This window comes from Electrona antarctica (assembly GCF_951216825.1).
Source record: "Electrona antarctica genome assembly, chromosome: 6".
NCBI classification, from domain to species: domain Eukaryota; kingdom Metazoa; phylum Chordata; class Actinopteri; order Myctophiformes; family Myctophidae; genus Electrona; species Electrona antarctica.
Window position 1 is genome coordinate 34280841 of NC_136811.1, and position 20963 is coordinate 34301803.

Here is a 20963-nt window from a genome sequence, read left to right on the forward strand (position 1 = left end):
CCTAGTGAGAGAATAGACTTGGAGAGGGGGGATTTTGGTGGCTGTACTAGGCTATACTAGGCTGGATCAGGCTGGAATAGGCTAGAATGCAGTGTACTAGGCTGCACTGGACTCTAATTGGCCCTATTAGGCTGTACCAGGCTCTTGTCAGCCCTGTAGTTCCACGCACTTGAGGTTAACCACTGCGTACACAGGCAATAGTTTTTACATGAGTTTGTGTGCTCGGACAATAGTTGTACATGGAACATTTCTAGGCTTTTGTACTTTACTGCCTTGTAAAGCCTAATATACCCTAGTACAGCCTAGCACAGTCTACTAGAGTCAAAAACAGCCTATTAGAGCCTTGTAGAGTCTAGTACAGCCATGTACACCCACGTCTAGCCTAGTCCAACCTAGTGGGAGAATAGACTTGGAGAGAGGGGTATTTAGATGGCTGTACTAGGCTATACTAGGCTGGATCAGGCCGGAATAGGCTAGAATAGGGTGTACTAGGCTGTACTAGGCTCTTGTCAGCCCTGTATTTCCTTGCACTTGGGAATAACCACTGTGTACACGGGCAATAGTTTTTACAGGAGTTAGTGTGCACGGCCAATAGTTTTACATGAACATTTCTAGGTATAGTACTTTACTGCCTCGTACAGCCTAATAGACCCTAGTACAGCCTAGCACAGTCTACTAGAGCCAAAAACAGCCTATTAGAGCCCAGCAGAGCCTAGTCCAGCCTAGTGGGAGAATAGACTTGGAGAGAGGGGTATTTTGGTGGCTGTACTAGGCTATACTAGACTGGATCAGGCTGGAATAGGCTAGAATGTGGTGTCTAATAGGCCCTATTAGGCTGTACCAGGCTCTTGTCAGCCATGTAGTTCACGCACTTGAGGTTAACCACTGCGTAAGCAGGCAATAGTTTGTACATGAGTTTGTGTGCACGGACAATAGTTGTAAATGGAACATTTCTAGGCTTTTGTAAAGCCTAATATACCCTAGTACAGCCTAGTACAGTCTACTAGAGCCAAAAACAACATTAGAGCCCAGTAGAGTCTAGGACAGCCATGTACACCCACGTCTAGCCTAGTCCAACCTAGTGGGAGAATAGACTAGGATGGGGGGGGGTATTTAGATGGCTGTACTAGGCTGGAACAGGCTGGAATAGGCTAGAATAGGGTGTACTAGGCTGTACTAGACTTTAATAGGCTCCATTAAGCTGTACTAGGCACTTGGGAATAGCCACTGTGTGCACGGCCAATAGTTTTACATGAACATTTCTAGACTTTAATGGCTGTAATAGACTTGTCCGTGATAAGAGCTTCTCTTCACACGGGTGGGATTGTTTTCTATTAGCCTGCCGTGTACACCATTCTTTTTCTGTGTGACTGCCATGCAGGCAAACACGTGTGGCTCAGCCAGGAATGGTGTGCTTATCAAAATATTTCCATTATGCGTTACCATGGCGAGGTATTTCGCAATAAACGATGTCCAAAACCCATCAAGGACCCCAGGGGGTCCCCAAACCACACTTTGATAACCATTGAAGGACCCCATCGAGACCCATCAAGGACCCCATGGGGTCCCCGAACCACACTTTGATAACCAGTGTTGGACCTCATCGAAACCTATCAAGGACCCCAAGGGGTCCCCGAACCACACTTTGATAACCAGTGAAGGACCCCATCGAGACCCATCAAGGACCCCATGGGGTCCCCGAACCACACTTTGATAACCAGTGTTGGACCTCATCGAGACCCATCAAGGACCCCAGGGGGTCCCCGGACCACACTTTGATAACCAGTGTTGGACCTCATCGAAACCTATCAAGGACCCCAAGGGGTCCCCGAACCACACTTTGATAACCAGTGAAGGACCCCATCGAGACCCATCAAGGACCCCATGGGGTCCCCGAACCACACTTTGATAACCAGTGTTGGACCTCATCGAGACCCATCAAGGACTCCATGGGGTCCCCGAACCACACTTTGCTAACCAGTGTTGGACCCCATCGAGACCCATCAAGGACCCCATGGAGTCCCCGAACCACACTTTGATAACCAGCGTTGGACCCCATCAAGGACCCCATGGGGTCCCCGAACCACACTTTGATAACCAGCGTTGGACCCCATCGAGACCCATCAAGGACCCCATGGGGTCCCCGAACCACACTTTGATAACCAGCGTTGGACCCCATCGAGACCCATCAAGGACCCCATGGGGTCCCCGAACCACACTTTGATAACCAGTGTTGGACCTCATCGAAACCCATCAAGGACCCCAAGGGGTCCCCGAACCACACTTTGATAACCAGTGTTGGACCTCATCGAAATCCATCAAGGACCCCAGGGGGTCCCCGAACCACACTTTGATAACCAGTGTTGGACCTCATCGAGACCCATCAAGGACCCCATGGGGTCCCCGAACCACACTTTGATACCCAGTGTTGGACCTCATCGAGACCCATCAAGGACCCCATGGGGTCCCCGAACCACACTTTGATAACCAGTGTTGGACCTCATCGAGACCCATCAAGGACCCCATGGGGTCCCCGAACCACACTTTGATAACCAGTGTTGGACCTCATCGAGACCCATCAAGGACCCCAAGGGGTCCCCGAACCACACTTTGATAACCAGTGTTGGACCTGATCGAAACCTATCAAGGACCCCAGGGGGTCCCCGGACCACACTTTGATAACCAGTGTTGGACCTCATCGAAACCTATCAAGGACCCCAAAGGGTCCCCGAACCACACTTTGATAACCAGTGAAGGACCCCATCGAGACCCATCAAGGACCCCATGGGGTCCCCGAACCACACTTTGATAACCAGTGTTGGACCTCATCGAGACCCATCAAGGACCCCATGGGGTCCCCGAACCACACTTTGATAACCAGTGTTGGACCTCATCGAGACCCATCAAGGACCCCAAGGGGTCCCCGAACCACACTTTGATAACCAGTGTTGGACCTGATCGAAACCTATCAAGGACCCCAGGGGGTCCCCGGACCACACTTTGATAACCAGTGTTGGACCTCATCGAAACCTATCAAGGACCCCAAAGGGTCCCCGAACCACACTTTGATAACCAGTGAAGGACCCCATCGAGACCCATCAAGGACCCCATGGGGTCCCCGAACCACACTTTGATAACCAGTGTTGGACCTCATCGAGACCCATCAAGGACCCCATGGGGTCCCCGAACCACACTTTGCTAACCAGTGTTGGACCCCATCGAGACCCATCAAGGACCCCATGGGGTCCCCGAACCACACTTTGATAACCAGCGTTGGACCCCATCGAGACCCATCAAGGACCCCATGGGGTCCCCGAACTACACTTTGATAACCAGCGTTGGACCCCATCGAGACCCATCAAGGACCCCATGGGGTCCCCGAACCACACTTTGATAACCAGCGTTGGACCCCATCGAGACCCATCAAGGACCCCATGGGGTCCCCGAACCACACTTTGATAACCAGCGTTGGACCTCATCGAAACCCATCAAGGACCCCAAGGGGTCCCCGAACCACACTTTGATAACCAGTGAAGGACCCCATCGAGACCCATCAAGGACCCCAGGGGGTCCCCGGACCACACTTTGATAACCAGTGTTGGACCTCATCGAGACCCATCAAGGACCCCATGGGGTCCCCGAACCACACTTTGATAACCAGTGTTGGACCTCATCGAGACCCATCAAGGACCCCATGGGGTCCCCGAACCACACTTTGATAACCAGTGTTGGACCCCATCGAGACCCATCAAGGACCCCATGGGGTCCCCGAACCACACTTTGATAACCAGTGAAGGACCCCATCGAGACCCATCAAGGACCCCAGGGGGTCCCCGAACCACACTTTGATAACCAGCGTTGGACCCCATCGAGACCCATCAAGGACCCCAGGGGGTCCCCGAACCACACTTTGATAACCAGCGTTGGACCCCATCGAGACCCATAAAGGACCCCATGGGGTCCCCGAACCACACTTTGATAACCAGCGTTGGACCCCATCGAGACCCATCAAGGACCCCAGGGGGTCCCCGTACCACACTTTGATAACCAGCGTTGGACCCCATCGAGACCCATCAAGGACCCCATGGGGTCCCCGAACCACACTTTGTTAACCAGCGTTGGACCCCACCGAGACCCATCAAGGACCCCATGGGGTCCCTGAACCACACTTTGATAACCAGCGTTGGACCCCATCGAGACCCATCAAGGACCCCATGGGGTAACCGAACCACACTTTGATAACCAGCGTTGGACCCCATCGAGACCCATCAAGGACCCCTGGGGGTCCCCGAACCACACTTTGATAACCAGCGTTGGACCCCATCGAGACCCATCAAGGACCCCATGGGGGTCCCCGAACCACACTTTGATAACCAGCGTTGGACCCCATCGAGACCCATCAAGGACCCCATGGGGGTCCCCGAACCACACTTTGATAACCAGCGTTGGACCCCATCAAGGACCCCATGGGGGTCCCCGAACCACACTTTGATAACCAGTGTTGGACCACATCGAAACCTATCAAGGATCCCAGGGGGTCCCCGAACCACACTTAAGTGTTGGACCCCATAGAAAGTCCTTTCTAGGCTGGAGTAGGCTAGACTATGGCTCTCTGCTGCCCCCCGTTGACAAAATGTTGTAAACACAGACAGGTTCACGAAAAGCAGTGGCGCGTGTTCACGCTCCGGATGAACTATGGGAAGTGTTCCCTGCCGGGTGCACCGGCACTAGTTTGTATACGGGCCATAGTTTCTTACCATTGAAACAACCTGCTGTGAACACCACTTTAATTGTTATTATTATTATTATTATTATTATGATGATGTTGTTGTTGTTGTTGTAGTACTGTACATTGTCATTGTTGGCACAGTCTGCGGAGCATGCCACACCAACATGTTGCTGCTTGTAGGATACATGATTGAGTGACCAATACACCCTCTTGAATCTTGAGTCCTACCTGACAATAAAAGGTATTCTGTTCCTGCTTCTGACAACTTAGTATAATAGTATATAAAATACAGATTTGAGTACACTTTTACATACTTCTGTTGATGTAGACCTAACCTAACACAAGCTAACAACAAAATACTTGCCTGTGCCAGGGGGTATGAGATAGCTAACATGCTAATAAGCTAATCCTCCTCCCACACACAATTGTGAAAGTCTCCACCTGTGTGCAAACATGGCTTCCCTCTGCAGTATCATTAGCTCCTTAAACAAACAGCTTGCTTCCGGCTTTATTAGTTCACTCAATGTTTATGATGCCTAATTTGTAGTCTATATAATATGGGACATATAAAGCATTTGTGTTAAACAGTTAGACATTAACTGTTAAACTGATATTAAAGGATGGGGCAGACTTATAAATCGGTTAATTACGAGTTTGCTTGCATGTGGTCTGTTTGTGTATAGGAGGATACGTTGTCGAACTGGTTTATCAGCATAAGGAAGGTCATCTACAAAGGGACAAGAAGCAGAAAAGAGGGGAGAGATTGAAAGAGAGGGGGTATTGTTCTGGAAATAGCTGCAAGGCATTGTCTCTCTGTCACTGTGTGTGTGTGTGTGTGTGTGTGTGTGTGTGTGTGTGTGTGCGCGTGTGTTTGTGCAAGTGAAATAGAGAGAGACTATGTATAGTGGGGTAAATGAGTCACCACATACGACTTCCCTATCTGTGTGAGTGACTAGTGTGTTTGTGTGTGTGTGTGTGTGCGTGCGTGCGTGTGTGCGTGTGTGTGTGCGTGCGTGTGTGCGTGCGTGCGTGTGTGTGTGTTATGGGTGTGTCCAGGTGATGCAGGCACAAAGGGGCCGGACCTAGCTCCTGCTTCAGGTGTGTTTGTGTGACATACTGTAGCCACAAGACGGCAAAGTCAAACAGACAAACATTCAGTACAGAATTAGGTCAACGGGCAGTGTAACAAACATAGTCACAAAAAGAAAAAGAACTACCAGGCTGATGACAGGAAGTGGGATAGATGCTGTTGGCCAGTTTCTTCTCAAGATTTCCAGGAAGCTAGGGGATTGCTACCAGCCTGGACATGTTGTGGAGGTAACTTGTGGGATTTTTTTTCCCTTTGTTTTTTCTTTTTTTTCGTGGGAAAGAGCCACTGACAAATTCCCATTCACTGCAGAAGCAAGCACAGACACTGAGTAGAATAACTGGTTGAGGTTGGTTGAAGTACAGTAGTATACAATACTATGTAGAGATTTGGAGATAGGAGACGAGAGAGCGAGTCGGTAGGATACATTTTGATTGCATGTGAAGGCTGCTGTAAGGGGTGAACTTCTATCAACTCTTGTCATGGTATTTAACCAGTCTAGTGAATTCTTATTCATGCTAATCGGTAAGATGGCGTCATTAGGATATTGCATACTATGTAGCAAATGTAGTCGCTTTAGTCAATATGATCTGCTTGTTTGTTGTTTATTTTGAGCTTCATATGAGAAAAGATATGTTTTCTATCAGCTGCCCTTCTCATCCACACAATGCACAGTATGTTATGTCAATAGGGGAATGGACAGAAAATAAACACCACATGAGTTAAGTAGTTATTATTGATTAAAAACGGCATTACAATATAACGTTGTGTGTTACTATCTGTGATCATTCTCCAATTAGTTGCTAATGCAACTAACATGAAACATGTAAACTATTTGCTCATGAAGCATTCCTCTGCATAAACTGTCTGGAATGGGCTTGGTGATGTCAGACACTATTGATGACGTCACTGTGTTTTGCTCATGCATTTTTCATTGTGGAAAATCACAGTTGCATGGGTTTCAATGTCAGGAGAAGTGTAAAGTGATATTGATTAATGTTTTAATTATGGGCACTACCCTCAATGTTGACATACTTAATGGATATGTTGGTGGGAGCACTTTGCTGCTTTGGCAATTTGATTCAGTTGTCAACTTCTAACCTTGCTATATCATTGAGATGTGTTGTACACGACAGGACAGGGGAATTTCAGGTATCAACCTCCTATGAGCATGCACACTGTTGGGTGGGTGTAAAGCTATGAGTCAATGTGATATATTAGTGATATATTCTAAAGAAATATAGTGATCATGGTATTGACTGTACATAACCAGACAATTTTCCTGTTAAGACTATGTTCTGATAGACTTTTCTGGCTTCAAATGTATTCCAATACAATAAATAAAGTAACTGAGATAAATTTAGAAAATGTAACTGCAATGATATTTAAAGTGTATCTCAAACAAGTTCCAAGTATCTGCAATACCTTATTGAAATTAATGGAAAACAAACCAAGGTATGCTTGCTTTTGAAAATGGTCAGCAGACTCTGCAGTTATGTCAAGTATAGCGCGTCAACATACCAGAACACCTGTACAGTGCTTTATCACTGAACCTAAAGAGAGAGGTGTGTGATTTACCTTTTATAATGCCAAACGCTATGTTTCTATTTCCTCAGGTGGAACCATCACCGATGAAGACTACATGGTACTGTCCTCTGGACCTAGTAAGGACAACTCAGTTACCAAGTGGAACATGTACTGAGGCTAGGGATGCACCAGTACTGATACTGGTGTGAGATACTAGTACAGAGAAATAACCGTGTATTAGCATTAGTGTATTAGCATTAGTGTATTAGCATTAGTGTATTAGCATTAGTGAAAATCCACTTTGCCAGAATCACATACCAAGATACGTGCATTATTAAGACACAAATCAATCTGAAGCGATTTGAATTGCTTCCCTTTTCACACATAGCACATTCATTTTATTACACAGTAATATCAAACAGATGTTTTCAGTATATTGAGATTGGTTGACACACAGTAAAATCCCATGTGTTAATTACCCACAGTACCCACAAGGACCCATTTGGTTCTACTTGTACAATCTCCAAGTTAGATTAAGACTCAATATAGTACCGTGCAGTATTGCACTTTTTTGGCATTTGTAATTAGTGTAGTTTTCGTGCTTAAAATAAACGTACTTAACATTTTGAGTCCAATTGGATTTCATTTAAGGCAGCTACCTTAAGGCACTGTTAGTACTGTATTTGAATACAGAGTTGATATTGAGCTGAAGCAGCTAGTACATTTGGATACAAATTGAAGGCGAAGCAGTGACCAACTTACCATGTTTTTCTTTCATGCTCAGTCCACTGTGGTGGAGGAAGAGGAGGATGGAATCATCTACACCGTGGTGGTCAGACCACAGCATGGGGTCCCCACCAGTCCAATGGTAACTATGGCCCTTAAGAATGAATTCACCCATGACTGACCGAGATATATGACACTGACAACAACACTAGCTGCTAGCTAGACAGACAGGCAGACAAGGGGAGAGTGGGAAAGAGAGAGAGAGATAAATAAACAGATAGAAAAGCATAGGCAGGCAGGCAGGTAGTTAGGTAGGTAGGTAGCTAGGTAGGTATGTAGATACTAGGTAGGTTGGTTTGTAGGTAGGTAGGTAGGTAGGTAGGTACGTACGTACGTACGTAGGTAGGTAGATAGATAGATAGATAGTATAGATAGATAGATAGATAGATAGATAGATAGATAGATAGATAGATAGATACGGACGGATAAACAGACTGATTGATTGATAGATTTTCTGATGGACAGATGGCGATGAATGGTGGACATTTATCTTGTCACTAAGCATCAGTTTCTTAGTCTCTCTCTCTCTCTCTCTCTCTCTCTCTCTCCCCCTCCAGTCTGCGACCTCTCGTTCCCAGAGTGTGAAAGCAGGGACAGAGGAGAAACTGGTGCGCCATCTGCTCCACTCCTTCTCCATGGGAGACACCACCTTCATGACCATCTTCCTATCCACGTATCGCTCTTTCACCACCACCAAGAGAGTGCTGGACATCCTCAGTGACAGGTAGCTAGTTATATTATGCCCACATTTATTTATTTTTTCCCCCCAAAGGATAAGTTTGACTTGTTTGCAGCGTTCAAAAAATGTACAACAAATTAAAGGCAAAGCATGTCTCCTTTCCCTGTGTTTACCTAACAAGACAAGGTATATACCAGCAGTTATCAGCTGTGGTGGTATTTTCCTGCAGAAACACATTGCCCTCTCGCTGTATTTTGGTGTTTTCACAGTTTGTTTTGGTAGACTGTTAAATTTTTGTGCTACCAAAATAAACTGCGAAAGCTACCAAAACAACAGTAAAAACACATTGTGACGTGTTGTGAGCTTGTAGATATGCTATTTTGGGGGAATGTTCCCCATAGAATAGGAATTATGGCCTTGAAGTGGTTAAAGATTCCGGTAAACTATGCCTGTCCGGTTCGGTCTAATTCATGCTTTGTCCGTGTCAACAGAGTATCAGGGTTGTTATTTTTTCTTGTCAGTTTTATTTGTCTTGTCTGTCATTTATCAGTTTACTTTTCCGGCTTCTTTCGCAACTACTCAGTCGGTTTCTATTGCACAATTTTAACCACTTGAATCCATATTCTGAGGGTTGCTTGTAGATTGGCTATTTTCGGCTAAGAGATTTGGTGTAGATAGAAAGTACAGAGCCAACTCAGGTCTGTTTTACTAAGAATAGAATGTTTAACCTGACCAAATCAGGCTACAGCGTTATGCAGTTCAATGGTTAGGACAGATTTAATAACAGTAAACTATATGTAAAGTAGATGTGCACATCCACGATGTGTAATGTAGATGACTAGATGCTGGACCAAAAGAAGACAATAAAAAATCATAAAAATTGTCCACACACTGTAGCTTCTAAATGGCACTTTATTGGTACATGAGCCAATCTCAAGCTCAGGCTGTTATTCAGACTTAATAACAGTGCATAACATAAAATTGGGCCATCATTTTACTACATAAAGCATGTGAAGTTTGTGAACTTCCCTCAAAGAGGTGGTGAGCTTCTACAAGTTGTACCTGTGTTGGTCTTAATGCTACAATCAACAGTTCCGAGCATATTAGCAAAGTTGATTTAGCTGATAATGTTATCACAAGTAACTTACTAACTTTGTACATATTTATATTAGAAATACTGTTTTGTTTAACAACATGAAAGCCTTGCCTTAAATGCTAATAAAGCCTTTAGTTCTGTCAAAGCGAAGTGCAAAGTGAAAGTGAAAGTGCAAAGTGAAAGAAGTATTTTGAAGCAATGGTTTGGAAAGTATTCCCAAAGGAGTGGGAAAAGTTAGAATCCAGACCAAATATTTTTCATGTTTCCCTAAAGATTTTTCCTGCAGAACTTTGACAAAAACAGAGGGATAAATACTTTATACTTCTTATAACTGACGCTTTCAAATCAATCTATTTTCCCCAAAAAATTGTGTTCTCTCTTTTTATTTCTTGTTGGTAGATTGGAGAACCCTCCAGGGGATAACGCACAGAGCCAGACAAGACAATCTTTCAACAAGTGAGCCTTTGAAAATACAGATACAACATATTTTTGCTGTTGGGCAGGAACCTTGTATGTCCATAACCTTTACTGTTCAGGAAATTAAAAAGCAAGTAGTTATTATTTAGCTCTTCTTCATTTTCATTGGTTAAATATTTACAAATCCCACATACCAGGCTAAACCACTTATAACTTGGCATGGCCAGACTAATATCACTTCTGTGGCAGATTCGTCTGGTTTCTAGGCTACCTATTTTGGGCATGTCATTACAGGCGAACTGGCCACCAAGTGGGTAAAGGATGACCAAAAAAGTACATGTATTTGAAAAATCACACCCGTGTGAACTGAGTGGTGTAAGGTCTTATATAGCCTGTCTGACGTAATGAAATCATGTCTGACGTAATGAAATCACACCCGGGTGAACAGGGTGAACATAGCAACCATGCTAATTTTTTCTGCACAGACTAACAAAGCCAGTTGTAGGAGTGGTTTACACCACTCAAAAATCATGTCTGACGTAATGAAATCACACCCGGGTGAACAGGGTGAACATAGCAACCATGCTCATTTTTTCTGCACTAACAAAGCCAGTTGTAGGAGTGGTTTACACCACTCAAAAATATAAAACACTACAAAATATGGAGATACAAGGTTTCTGACAGACAGCGATGATATCACATGTCGTGCAGGGATCTTTGGGGCAGTGTGTGTGTGTGTGTGTGTGTGTGTGTGTGTGTGTGTGTGTGTGTGTGTGTGTGTGTGTGTGTGTGTGCGCGTGCGCGTGTGTGTCTGTATCTGTATCTCTCTGTCTGTGTGTGTGTGTGTGTGTGTGTGTGTGTGTGTGTGTGTGTGTGTGTGTGTGTGCGCGTGCGTGCGTGCGTGCATGCGTGCGTGCGTGCGTGCGTGCGTGCGTGCGACTGTGCGACTGTGTGCGTGTGTATTGTACTGTACTTGTATTTATGCATGAAATGCCCTGATCACCATCGTTAGAGCAGGTAAGGAATCATAGCCACTGACTCACTGTACAGAGGCAAGAGACAAATACATGTTCCTTTATTCCTAGATGGATAGACACTACTACTACACTACTAATCAGCACCATGATTAGTCTCTTTTGTTTATAATCTTCTCATCCCTTGGTTCTCCTTTAACCTGTGTCTAAGCAGAGCGGTGTGTACAGTGTTCAGCTCGTGGCTCTCAGAGTACCCTGAAGACTTCCATACACTTGGGGAGCCTTCTCGCCTGCTGCGACTTGCTCCCCTCCTGCCCAAGGACTCCTCGTCAGGGGCTGACCTCTGTGCTCGCCTGCTCAGGATAGCCGAGGAGCTCAGTGAGAAGGCCCTGCTTTCAGAGTCACATAGGGGTAATCTTTTTTTTTTTCTTGACCTTGTTTGTTAATTCATATTTTCTGACTATCAATTATAATATGAGAAAAACAAGATTTCTTTTTACAATTGGTCAAACAAATGTGTAATTAAAGCTCATGTATCATCTTACATAGTCTTACATACATCTTACATCTTACATACTAGTCTTGCGTAGCCAGACACCTATTCCACAATCACCAACCGGAAGCATTTGAAAATTGTGAGAGGCAACAGTCTGGTCACGCGATACTACATGAGTAAAAATGAAGCTTGTTTTCATTCACCTGTTTGATTCCCATTGCTGCGCATTCCTACAAATACAGCTGATGTTGATTACAGAACTTACATGAACTTAATTTCATTCAAGATGACATCCAGACAGTGTATTACTCATTTTAAACTCAATCAGCGCGCTAAAATATGTATCTGAAAACATTATAGGTTAGAAATAAGCCACGCAGTAGCTGCATGCTCTGTATCTGACTTCGGAAGTTTGTAAACAAACAACTCCAAGCGTTGCGGAACTACGACCCATAGCCTGAAGGGATGCGATGCTCTGATTGTTTCAGAAGCACACAGCCTTCCGTTATATACTGAAACTTCTGAATAAAATTCCCCAAAAGCCATTGCACGTCTTTAACTCTTTGAGAGTTTCATGGATTTCTATATAGTTTTTAGACTTCTCTATGGCAGAATGGCGTTTTTGAATGATTTATTGAAAATTCTCTGTTGTGAATGTGTGACAACGAAAGACCTTCAGAGAAAGCTTGGCTTGTCTGCTTCCAGGAAAAAAATGAACTGAGTTGATAAAATGTTTAGTTGTGGTGTTGGAAGCCATTTAAAAGAGCCTGCATTTACACTGGGTAGTGTTTCTAGGACAACAAAAAAAGTTATGACCGGTTGAAGTTTTATTTTCTAAATAACTTTTTTTCTGCTGGGCGTACATAGCCATGCAATATCTCATTTTAAAGGGTGAGTTGTCTAGTTCAATTAAAATAAAATAAAAAGTTTCTCACATGTACCACTGTAGATATTTTGCCATCTATAAATAGCATGGTCAGTCATGATCAATCTGACCTATCCAGCTAAAAGTCCCCCTAGCTCTGAAATGGAACATCATATAAACTCAATTCTTTTTTGGGGTAAAATTAGACATTCTAACGCACATTTTGATATATACCATGTTTACATAGTCTTACCAGTACCGTGTCTATTCATGCATGTATCTCAAAAACCTGTTGTGAAGAAACAGTTTTGATAAAAAACTCATCCAAGGACATTGTTTTGATATGACTTTGTGCCCATGATATGTATCAAAATATAGACTTGAATGTATACTGTATTATAACAAAAAAATTGGGTTCTTACCATCTACCGTTACAGAGTAAATCACAGTTGAAACTCGCTTAGTCAAACCATAAACCTCAGACTAGTGAACAAAATAGCCATGACAGGTCTAACTCATTGTAAAAGCTTGTCTTTTATTTTTTATGACTAACATAATACAATTATAATAAATATTACAGAAAATAAATAGGCCTACATACAAAACAGTTGTCCCCAAACTCCCCAGTGTCCCCAAACCACTGCATTCCAGTTGTTCTTGACGGTGTGTGTGTGTGTAGGCTAAATTTAAAAAAAAACAACTGAAATGAATGAATGCATCCGGTTCAGTGTCGGAGAACTCCATCGCAGTCTTGACTCTTCGTCTTCATCATCATCATCATCATCATCATCATCATCCTCCTCCTCCTCCGATGCCAGTTCTAAATATATAAAAATAAACATTTAGCTGTAGTCAGCCCGGCCAATAGCCAGTTGGGGGGGGGGGGGGGACGTAGGCTATCTGACATCATCGTCATCATCATCATCACACGGAGACACACTAAACAATGTACAATCATGATTGTATACAATATACAATGAATGCAATTATCATGCAAGCTCAGACGTCAATGAAACGTCATACAGATCTTATATAATACGCTACTGTTAGCTTCACTCCCCGTCCCCCCTCCGATCCTTGTAGCAACGTCATCATAACCACGCGTTGCTTCAGTAAACGATGCATGTTTGTTCTCCGTCTTTGTAGACAGTAAATAAAAGGAGCGAACATTACTCTAAAGATCAGATCGCCTATAAGGCACGCTACAATATAAAATACTTGTACTGCCATGCGTGCATGCCTGCTACGATACATTTGTACTGCACTAACCAACCGATCGACACCAACCCCCCCCTCCAGCCCTTAGCCAGCACCAATGCACCGACCAACACCATTAGCCAGCACCTTCGGTGCTGGCTAATGGCTGGGGGCCATCGTGGTGAGTCATTCTGGCGTCATGATCTGACTAGTAGTAGTAATTATCCAAGCATCTATTTGTAGCGATCATCTTATGATTTCTGATCACTATAGAAGGGCATTTTCTACAATAAGATTACCTCAAAACATTCCGGGTTGATCGTCTTCTTCAATGGTTTCCCGGTATAGCTCATCGGACGACGATGGGGAGACAATGAAAAAAGGAGGAAGGGAGCAGCGAGTCTCGCTGTAAGCACTGGACCAGGGCTACTCCGCCTGGAGAAGGCGACTGGGACGCGTATGGATCAATACTACTACCACAAAACTCGCTCAAATAAATAGTACTGCTTTCAACTTTTTCTGCTAGAAAATCGCTCGGGCGAGACGGCAAACAGGCAAAACAATGAAAACTATGAAGACTCCCTCTGCCCCCACTGTTTACAGGGGGTGGGACCAGCTTCCAATGGCAACACGTACACGTGTGTCACGTGACACGGGTTTTCTGGGTAATGTAGTTGGAATATAAGCTCAGGAATTTAAACAGCGCTTCGGAGCATATTAATATGTTTAGATTCATCAAAAACTGTGAAGACGCCAATTGGCGTCATTGATCATTTACGGAATTCTGATGAAGACGCCAATTGGCGTCTTTCATCTTCTAAGGGTTAAGAAGCTGAAGCTCACTCAATATTCTGAGAGTAGTCATTGCTTCAAAATGAACAAATAAGCACTGAGGAGGGAAGGTAGACAGGATTTTCTGTCCATTGTGGCATTTTATTATCCATACGCTTTTACTGAGCAGTCTCTTTTCTTGCAGGGCAACCAATCTCCACCAGCGCTCCTTCCAACTCCTCTACGTTTGACCCCACCAAGGTCCTTGGATTCCCGGCTGCGCTGATTGCTGAGCAGCTCACCAAGATCGAGACAGTGAGATTCACCGTTTTAACCCAAACGTCCCTGTTCTGGACATTCAGTGATAATAGCAGATCTACAAGCTCACAGCTCATTACGACATGCATTGTGAGCTTGTAGATCTGCTACTTTTTGATCTACAAGCTCACAACTCTGGCACATAATATATTCAGATGAGGGTCTGTGGACAATTACATATTAATTTGGGGGTTCTTGACATGAAAAGGTTTGAGAAACACTACATTACATAATAGATGCTAAGATGATTTGATATGAGCTGTTCAGGTTTGGAAAAAAATAAAATAATAATTCTCCCTCTCAGGAACTGTTTGTGAGGTTGGTCCCGTATCACTGTCTCGGCTCCCTTTGGTCTCAGAGGGATAAGAAAGGCAGGGAGGGGGTTTGTTGGTCTGTCCGGGCCACCATACGTCAGTTCAACAAGTTGGCCAACGCAGTTCTGGCGTCCTGCCTTTGGCCCACAAGCCTACGTAGCCAGCAGAGAGCCCGGCTCCTGGAGAAATGGATCGGTGTGGCAGAGGTCAGTAATCTCGATGCACACTGGGTGTGTTGTAAATATATTCATTAAGGTTATCCTGTATTGTTATCGTGGTGGGATGATAATAGTGAGTGTGAGGTTTTATTTTTGTGGAATAGCTAATTGTCATGGAACTTACAGTATATCAATCCCATTCCAGCTCATGTCATGTTCATGGTGAATGTGTAACATGAACATGTAGTTAATCTGGTTTACCTAACACTGGATCCCAGCCCCACTAATAGGATTTACTGTGCAAAACACCCTAACATTTTAACACTGCAACACGCAGATCTCTTAGGCTTAAAACTTTGTCTCATGACCACCTGAACAACCAACAAAGCATATGACAAATTACGTAAATTACCCCCCCCCCCTCACACACACACACACACACACACACAAACACACACACACACACACACACACACACACACACACACACACACACACACACACACACACACACACACACACACACACACACACGCGCACGCACACACACACACACACACATTTTTAACAAGCTTACTCCTTTCCTTACCTCTCTTTCCCTGGGAGAGTAATCAAGCTACTCTTGAATAGCGTAGTACGCTCCGCTTTCTGTGGCATAGTTTGTTTATCACCAAAATACTGACATAAGCTCCCCCTGTCCCTTATAGGAGAAGCCTCTTGTAGTGTATGCATTATTCAGCCTATCGGACAGCGAAACTCAATACTATACAAACGCATGCACACTGGTGTTCTGTTACTGTGTGTGTGTGTGTGTGTGTGTGTGTGTGTGTGTGTGTGTGTGTGTGTGTGTGTGTGTGTGTGTGTGTGTGTGTGTGTGTGTGTGTGTGTGTGTGTGTGTGTGTGTGTGTGTGTGTGTGTGTGTGTGCGCGCGTGTGTGTGCGCGTGCGTGCGCACATGTGAGACGCAAACATGAAACTCACACGCTTGCATGCATGTGTGTTTACTTGGCATGCACGCGCATGTCCTGTCCTGTAATGTGTACACTTGTGTTTTCAAAAGGAGTGCAGAGCCAGGAAGAACTTCTCGTCCCTCTATGCCATTGTGTCCGCGCTGCAGAGTAATCCCATACACAGACTACGCAGGACTTGGCAGGAGACTGACAGGTGTGTGCACACTGCAGCCACTCACCCTGTGGGCCGGGGGCAAAACACTTAAGATTTGAATGAGAATATAACATTAAGATTGAAAACATTATGTTCATAAGTCATGGTATATTTTGTCTTTAAAACCTCAAACACCGGAACACAATCGAGTGCACGCGGTCCACCCATCTGACCACGAATGGAGCTGTCGTGTTAAGTGGTCAAATGGGTGGGCCGTAACCGCTTTCAAGATTTTCAAGATGTGGACCCTGATCCAGAAAGGGATGAGAACCCTTGCCCTTGGCTTGTGCATATACTGCATTATCATGTGCTGGCATCTCACTTTGGTCGCATTGAAACATTGTTTGTCACATTATTTGCCGATGACATGCACCCACCGTTGAGTCTTACATTTGTGTGTGAGTAGAGAATAAGTACAAATAATAACACATCAACACACATGTAACACATAAAATAATGATGTGTTACATAACTTACTAATTACGTGTGAATGTAATATTTTCACCACCTGATTCCTGACAGGGAAGCGGTGAGACGATATGAGGAGCTGTCAGACATATTTTCAGAGAAGGACAACTACGCACAAAGCAGGGAACTACTGAAGGAGGTGAGTAGTTGCCATGGAGACACTCAATGAGACATCAGAGAACATCAGCATCCCATAATGCACATAGATTTGTCCTATTTGAGAATCCACATGGTTTCCCTACTAACATAATTTGACCATTTATTTTTGAGGGGCACTAGCTCCTCCTATATACAGGTTTAATGTTTGTTTTTAGTTCAATGTTTGTTTTAAAAACGCCATTGACAATGAAGGGAAAATTAAATGGCATCAACATTAAATGCCATTAGAGAATTTAATGTTTGTTTTTCGTTTGTTTTACATCATCATTACATCACCTAATCATAGCAACATGAGCTAGACTTTAATATATGAGCGCCCCTCACTTCACACGGGTGTGATTTTTACTAATACAGACTGTGTGGACTGGGTTCTGAGATGTCTGTGTTGCTGGTTAAAATACTAACCCGATATGCTCTGTGTTTTACAATTTTGTGAATTACAAAGGCTACTGTTTAAATGTTGACCTTGAGCTAGATGTTGGACTGCTCAATTATCAATAGTGACAAAATGGTAACTGTGCTGAACAGCTCCAAGTGTGTATTGTTAGTGGTGAGTGTTGTTGCAAGAATTTTCAGTTGAAATTAGGTTACTTAAAACTGGCACAAAAATGCCTTCAATAGAGGAAATGTATCTGCTTCAAGTCAATTTGAAGCAGATAAATGCTCGAGAAAGTTGCTGCCTCTGTCCAATCAGTTGAGTTGAAGACAGACTGGCCTGGCAACTGTAAGCTATGTTTTTTTTAAATACAAAATGAATGGTAGATACAAGGATTTACATAATCCAAATCCAAATTGAATAACCCAAATCCTCAAATCAGTACTACAATGTTCAGTTGTGCCTAGTCTCAATCTAGCTGGGTGTGATCACTTTATTCTGTCAACACTGGCACTCTACTTTGTAAGGCATCCATCTCGACTTTGTATTTAGGGTACATTGTGAGAGAGACAGCTAGAGAAATTGTCAGGATTAGCTATGTTTTGACTCTCTATAATACTGCAGCACAGGCATCAATACCTTTGCATTAGCTGTAATTTTCTCCACATAGACCATCTGGGGAATTCATCAAAACACATGCCCAGGGCTTTCATTTGGAAAACTTTCCTTTCCTTGGTGCTTTGAAGTCTGAAAAGCATCATTGCCTTCTATAAAGGCTTTCAGTTTGTCTGAAAAAGGTTACAAATACCACAATTTTTTAGATGAATACTAAATAGTTGTTCTTTGCTCTTAGCTCTTTCTTTTGTTTTTGTTATATTGCTTAGTATATTGACCAAATTAGTGTCTCATTCGCTCGTGTTTTTTAGGAGGGTTCCTCGAAGTTTGCCAACCTGGACAGTAGGATGAACAACAGACGTCATACAGTGGTAAGTGGTGTGTGTGTGTGTGTGTGTGTGTGTGTGTGTGTGTGTGTGTGTGTGTGTGTGTGTGTGTGTGTGTGTGTGTGTGTGTGTGTGTGTGTGTGTGTGTGTGTGTGTGTGTGTGTGTGTGTGTGTGTGTGTGTGTGTGTGTGTGAATAAGCCCTGGGGCTGGGACAAATGACAAAGCAAATGACTATGAACTCTCTGACTGTGTGGGGCAGGCCCTTTTAGATGTCTGTGGGAAACCCTGTAGCCAGCTTGGTGGCTGATAAAATACTACTGTACCTTTTTGCCCACAGTCAAGTGCCCAAGGCACAGTGCCCTACCTTGGAATCTTCCTCACAGACCTCACCATGCTCGACACGGCAGTCAAAGACACGCTAGAAGTGAGTTCCTCTTGTTTGTCTATCAATAGTAGCCAAGTCATAGAGCCAATGGCCATTACTTAACTGATTATGCAAGTGGACATCAAGTTGCAGTGACACATCCTGTCCCTCCCTTTTCCAGAACGGCTACATCAACTTCGACAAAAGGAGGCGGGTAAGTTGTTCTTGACCCTGGTTCTTAGGGCCCAGAGCCGGATCTGATGCATTTTTATTTTATGTAAAATATTAAGAGCCTATAATCCCTAAAAACTGTGAGATAATATTTAATCACAAAACACTGGTGCTTTGTTGGTTCTGAAAGTTAAGTTTATTCTGGTAAAATGTGTTGCAATGGTTTTTAACCCTACTTGGTCAGTTTGAAGGGTCAAAAGTTGATTACTGTACCATCTGTTGTACTTGTTCAAAACTGAGAGGCACTCTGCACTGGTGTTTGTGTTCTGTGAGGTATTAAGAAACTGAAGTGATACTGGTGGTAAGGTGATACGCTGTTATGAGGCTTACGGCGATACTGTTCTCTGTTGACAGGAATTTGAGGTTTTAGCTCAAATACGGCTCCTGCAGTCTTCCTGTAAAAACTGTGTTTTCAACTCTGAAGCGACCTTTGTTCACTGGTATCAAAGTGTACCTGTGTTAACAGAGGAGGAGAGGTAAATGGCTGATATTTCAGTACAGGTATTATAACATTTCTATAACATATTATAATGATCTTATTGAGACTGACTGACATGTTGGATGATGTCTATTGCAGTTACAGACTGTCTAATGCAATTGAAATGAGTGAGCCTAGCACTAGAAGCCACCCAACAGTGATTATTACACAATGCCCAGAGTAAGTATACTGTATATGAACAAACAGTACATTGAGAAGTTGCAAAATAATCATCCATTTACAATGAAAATACAATATCTGCCAGATGTTTGTGTTTATGATGTGAATTAAAGGTCATCAATTACGATAACGATGATGGTGAGGAATGATATTGTTGGGATCACTTTCAGAACGATTTGATGAATGATAGAAACACTGATAGCGAATCAAAATCCATCCGAATTTACAGGGTGTCACATTTATCACAGCTCGACATGTTTACAGAGAATTGCTGTTCTTCAGTGTGGATGCTCACATCATTATCGTTATAGTTTTTTGTTTGTTTTTGCTCTTGGTGTGGACAGCCCTTTAATGTATTTATGTCATTCTATGTGTGGACAGTTTGAGCACTTCGCGGTCAAGCCTCACTTGTGACAGTGATAGCCTTTTTGACTTCCCCTCCCCTGTCAACAACCTACTTTCCAAACTTGCTAGGGTAAGTGTAATAGCAAAAGTGATCTAATATTCATCATTTATTTTGTACAGACCTCAGTCAAATAATTCTCAGTATTTGCCTTTACTTGCTAGAAGTAGCAGATGCATGAATCTAGCACATCACTACAACTTGGATGATGGCAAAAGAAATGTCAGAGAAATATACTAATTTGAGTTTCAAATCCTGATTCATGCTTTTTCATGTTGACGGAACATGAAAAAGACTTGCAAATATTACTTGACCCAGATCTGCACTCATACAAAGATGTACACAGGAGACGTTTAGGGGAAAACATGTTTTGTTACATCTATTTTCTTGCACCCACTGTGCAACAGCCTCAGTGCCTCACATGATAATATAATTGTCTTCTCATACCAGAAAGCATTCATGTCCTCAAATGGCCTCCTTACTATTATTTGTTTGTTTGTTCATTCCAGCATATGAAGTCTCCCTCTGTGTCCTGCCTGGACGTTGATTCCTCCCCTCCAACCAATGACACTCCTGTCAAGTTGACTCCATCCACTCCCGTCAAATCACACCGTCGATCCGTCTCCTGTGGCAACAATCCCTCCTATAACACCCAAGGGTCAGGGCCAGATATGCGAATCATCAGGATACGGATGGACTTGCAAGATGGCAACTTGTATCGCAGCATACTGGTACTACACCAGGATCATTGTGTCATATGTTTTGAGCCCTATCCGTCTGTCTGT

At 43.6% G+C, this 20963-nt stretch overlaps 1 protein-coding gene across 1 annotated transcript in view; it reads left to right on the forward strand.

Moving 5' to 3' along the window:
- The window catches only part of rgl2 (ral guanine nucleotide dissociation stimulator-like 2), a 45374-nt gene that overhangs the window by 20561 nt on the left and 3850 nt on the right, over nucleotides 1–20963 (forward strand). The window contains exons 3-18 of the mRNA XM_079503182.1: nucleotides 7433–7480; nucleotides 8128–8211; nucleotides 8687–8853; nucleotides 10304–10360; nucleotides 11510–11706; nucleotides 14830–14939; nucleotides 15247–15462; nucleotides 16474–16577; nucleotides 17100–17184; nucleotides 18507–18566; nucleotides 18860–18946; nucleotides 19068–19100; nucleotides 19472–19593; nucleotides 19695–19775; nucleotides 20157–20250; nucleotides 20688–20909. Coding sequence (XP_079359308.1) covers nucleotides 7433–7480; nucleotides 8128–8211; nucleotides 8687–8853; nucleotides 10304–10360; nucleotides 11510–11706; nucleotides 14830–14939; nucleotides 15247–15462; nucleotides 16474–16577; nucleotides 17100–17184; nucleotides 18507–18566; nucleotides 18860–18946; nucleotides 19068–19100; nucleotides 19472–19593; nucleotides 19695–19775; nucleotides 20157–20250; nucleotides 20688–20909 — 1767 coding nt within the window. The remainder of the gene's footprint in view (nucleotides 1–7432; nucleotides 7481–8127; nucleotides 8212–8686; nucleotides 8854–10303; nucleotides 10361–11509; nucleotides 11707–14829; nucleotides 14940–15246; nucleotides 15463–16473; nucleotides 16578–17099; nucleotides 17185–18506; nucleotides 18567–18859; nucleotides 18947–19067; nucleotides 19101–19471; nucleotides 19594–19694; nucleotides 19776–20156; nucleotides 20251–20687; nucleotides 20910–20963) is intronic.